Below are 2,608 nucleotides of genomic sequence, written 5' to 3' on the forward strand. Positions count from 1 at the left end.
TTTAGTGAAGTTCTGGGAAGGCTGAATCACTCTCAACAAGAATGCTTTCAGAGTAGGACCACAGCCTGTCTTAACCCCTTGCTCTAAGTCTGAGGGCTCCTGTCTGTTCTAGGGATCAGGAGTCACACTCCCTGAGCATTGAGTCTGCAGCGTGATCCAGTTCTCAAGGTTGTGATACAGATGCGATGAAGCTCAGAATGCTAACCCTGCTGATCTCTGTCTCTGTTTCTCTGTCTCTCTCCCTGTGTGTCTGTCTTTCCTCCCTCTCCTCTCTGTCTCTCTCTTTTGTAATTTTGTTCCCAAAGGTCTTTCCAAACCTCTCAGCTTTAATCCTAGCTACTCAGGAGGCTGAGATCTGAGGATCACGGTTCAAAGCCAGCCTGGGCAGGAAAGTCTGTGAAACTTTGATCTCCAATTATCTACCAGAAGTGGCTCTATGGCTCAAGTGGTAGAGCTAAAGAGCTGGGGGACAGCGCCCAGGCCCTGAGTCCAAGCCCCACAATAACAACAACAATAATAACAATAACAACAACAAAACCTCTTAGCTTATTATTCACAAGATACAAGCATACCCTGACCTGGTCCCCTGTACCTCTCCTCTCCTCTCTGTGTCTATATCCTGGAGAAGAGAACAGATTGGCTAGATAGCAAACAAGAAGTGAATCTGACTCTGTACCTGGGAACAAAGGGCAAAGAGCTAAGACAGGACCCCACAGCCTTTCTCAAAGTCTGTTTCCTCGATGAGAAGGCTCCCTGAGCCGGCCTCCAGGCCCCCAGACCCCCAGACCCCCAGGCCCCCAGACCTTGCAACAGCCACTCTGCTCTCACCTGGAGTTGCCCTGCTCTGGGCCATGGAGTTGCACCACATCACCAGAGACACCATCAGAGTGATTGGCCAGGCAACCTTGGGGACTTGAAGGATCATTTTAGAGGTGGAAAGGCTACTCAGCTGGAGAAAGTGGCAGCCAGGGAATGAACTTGGTAAATGGAGATTCTGTGTGAAATAATAGAGATCATGACCAAAGTAGTCTCTTGTGACTCTAGGATTGGACAGGCCCCGAGAAGTGAACCAATGGGCAGAGAGTTTTGTGTGAGTCACTACTCACTAGGCAGGCAGTCAGTGTGAGAGGTCTGACAAATTAGTAGTGTATGATGCACTTAGTGTATGATACGCCAGTGGCTCATGCCTGGAATCCTAGCCACTCCAGAGGCTGAGATCTGAGGATCATGGGTCAAAGCCATCTGGGCAGGAAAGTCCTTGAGACTCTTATTTCCAATTACCCACCAGAAAACCAGAAGTGGCTCTGTAGCTCAGGTGAGAGTGCTAGCCTTGAACTGAAGAGCTCAGGAACAGCGCCCAGGCTCAGAGTTCAAGCCCCATGACCGACCAAAACAAAAAAACATGGTAGAGGCAAGAGAGTGATATTTATTTTAACCAGCTAGATACGTAATGAAATTTCAGTGGAATATATGTGTAGATAGATAGATAAATAGACAGATATTAATGACATGTTACCACAAAGAGAAGAAAACAATTATATAGCATAAGGCAGCTATTAAGAATGAGAACAGATGGGGCTGAGAATGTGGCTTAGTGGTAGAGTGTTTGCCTAGCATGCATGAAGCCCTGGGTTCGATTCCTCAGTACGACTTAAACAGTAAAAGGCCCAAGTGGTGCTGTGGTTCAAGTGATAGAGTGCTAGCCTTGAGCAAAAGAAGCTCAAGGACAGTGCCCAGGCCCTGAGTTCAAGCCATAAGCCCAGGATTGGCAAACAAAACAAAACAACAAAAAAAAAAACAAAAAAACAACCACCACTTTTCAGGGAAAAAAATAGTGAATGAAAAATCTGATGAAAGTAAATGAGGGGATGTGGTAAGACTTAACCTCTCAGGTAACTGAATGAGACATAAACATTTCTTTTCAGATCTCTTTTTCTAACTGAAAAGGTCCTGTGGATTGGAGCTCCTGGAAATGCTCCTTCCAGCGTTCTCTTTCCCCAGCAACAGAGAGCGTCAACTCTATTATTTCTCTGATTGGCTACGTCTAGCTATGCTAATTCCTCTCTACCTTTTTTTTTTTTTTAAAGCTATTTTCAGGCTATCAAAGGGCAGATTTTCAGAGTTGTCTGTCCCTTTCCTACCCCAGTTCCTCAGCTCTGTTCCTGCGCTGATAGCTATCAATTACAGACCCCTCTCCTGCGCCCTAAAGAGAAAATGTTCCAGACTAACCCTGGGATCCTGAGAGCTCTCTGCTTGGCTTTCCTGCTGAGTGTGCAAGGAGCTGGTGCCATCAAGGGTGAGTGTGAGGAACGTGCCACAGGGCTGGGTGAGAGGAGGGGACAGACAGCCAGGTTATTGCTTTAGGAATTAGAGGCTTTAAGAATTCACAGATCTGTTTTAATCTATGATTTTCCCTTCATTTTCCCCTTTATATAAAATTTACTTTCATTTCTTCTTACTCTAATAGAGTTAACAGTAGCATTAGTCACAGCTTAGAAGATACCTACTTAGTTTCTTCTTTTTTGGGTCCAGTCGTGGGGTCTGAACTCTGGGCCTGGGCACTGTCCCTCAGCTCTTCAGCTCAAGGCTAGCGCTCTACCACTTGAGC

The 2,608-nt window shown here is 46.1% G+C and overlaps 2 protein-coding genes across 3 annotated transcripts in view; one reads left to right on the forward strand and one right to left on the reverse strand.

Annotated features, from left to right (window-relative positions):
• The window catches only part of LOC105999877 (HLA class II histocompatibility antigen, DP beta 1 chain), an 11,609-nt gene extending 10,611 nt beyond the window's left edge, over positions 1-998 (reverse strand). Inside the window, exon 1 of one of the 2 annotated variants that reach the window (XM_013035027.1) lies at positions 829-998. In XM_013035027.1, the coding sequence (XP_012890481.1) occupies positions 829-925 (97 nt within the window). In that variant the 5' untranslated portion in view covers positions 926-998. The remainder of the gene's footprint in view (positions 1-828) is intronic. The other variant, XM_013035026.1, reaches the window with a different exon arrangement.
• A 1,097-nt stretch (positions 999-2,095) lies between these two features.
• The window catches only part of LOC105999881 (HLA class II histocompatibility antigen, DP alpha 1 chain), a 5,667-nt gene continuing 5,154 nt past the window's right edge, over positions 2,096-2,608 (forward strand). Inside the window, exon 1 of the mRNA XM_013035033.1 lies at positions 2,096-2,296. Within this exon, the coding sequence (XP_012890487.1) occupies positions 2,215-2,296 (82 nt within the window). The 5' untranslated portion in view covers positions 2,096-2,214. The remainder of the gene's footprint in view (positions 2,297-2,608) is intronic.

This window comes from Dipodomys ordii, unplaced genomic scaffold (assembly GCF_000151885.1).
Source record: "Dipodomys ordii isolate 6190 unplaced genomic scaffold, Dord_2.0 Scaffold202, whole genome shotgun sequence".
NCBI classification, from domain to species: Eukaryota; Metazoa; Chordata; class Mammalia; order Rodentia; family Heteromyidae; genus Dipodomys; species Dipodomys ordii.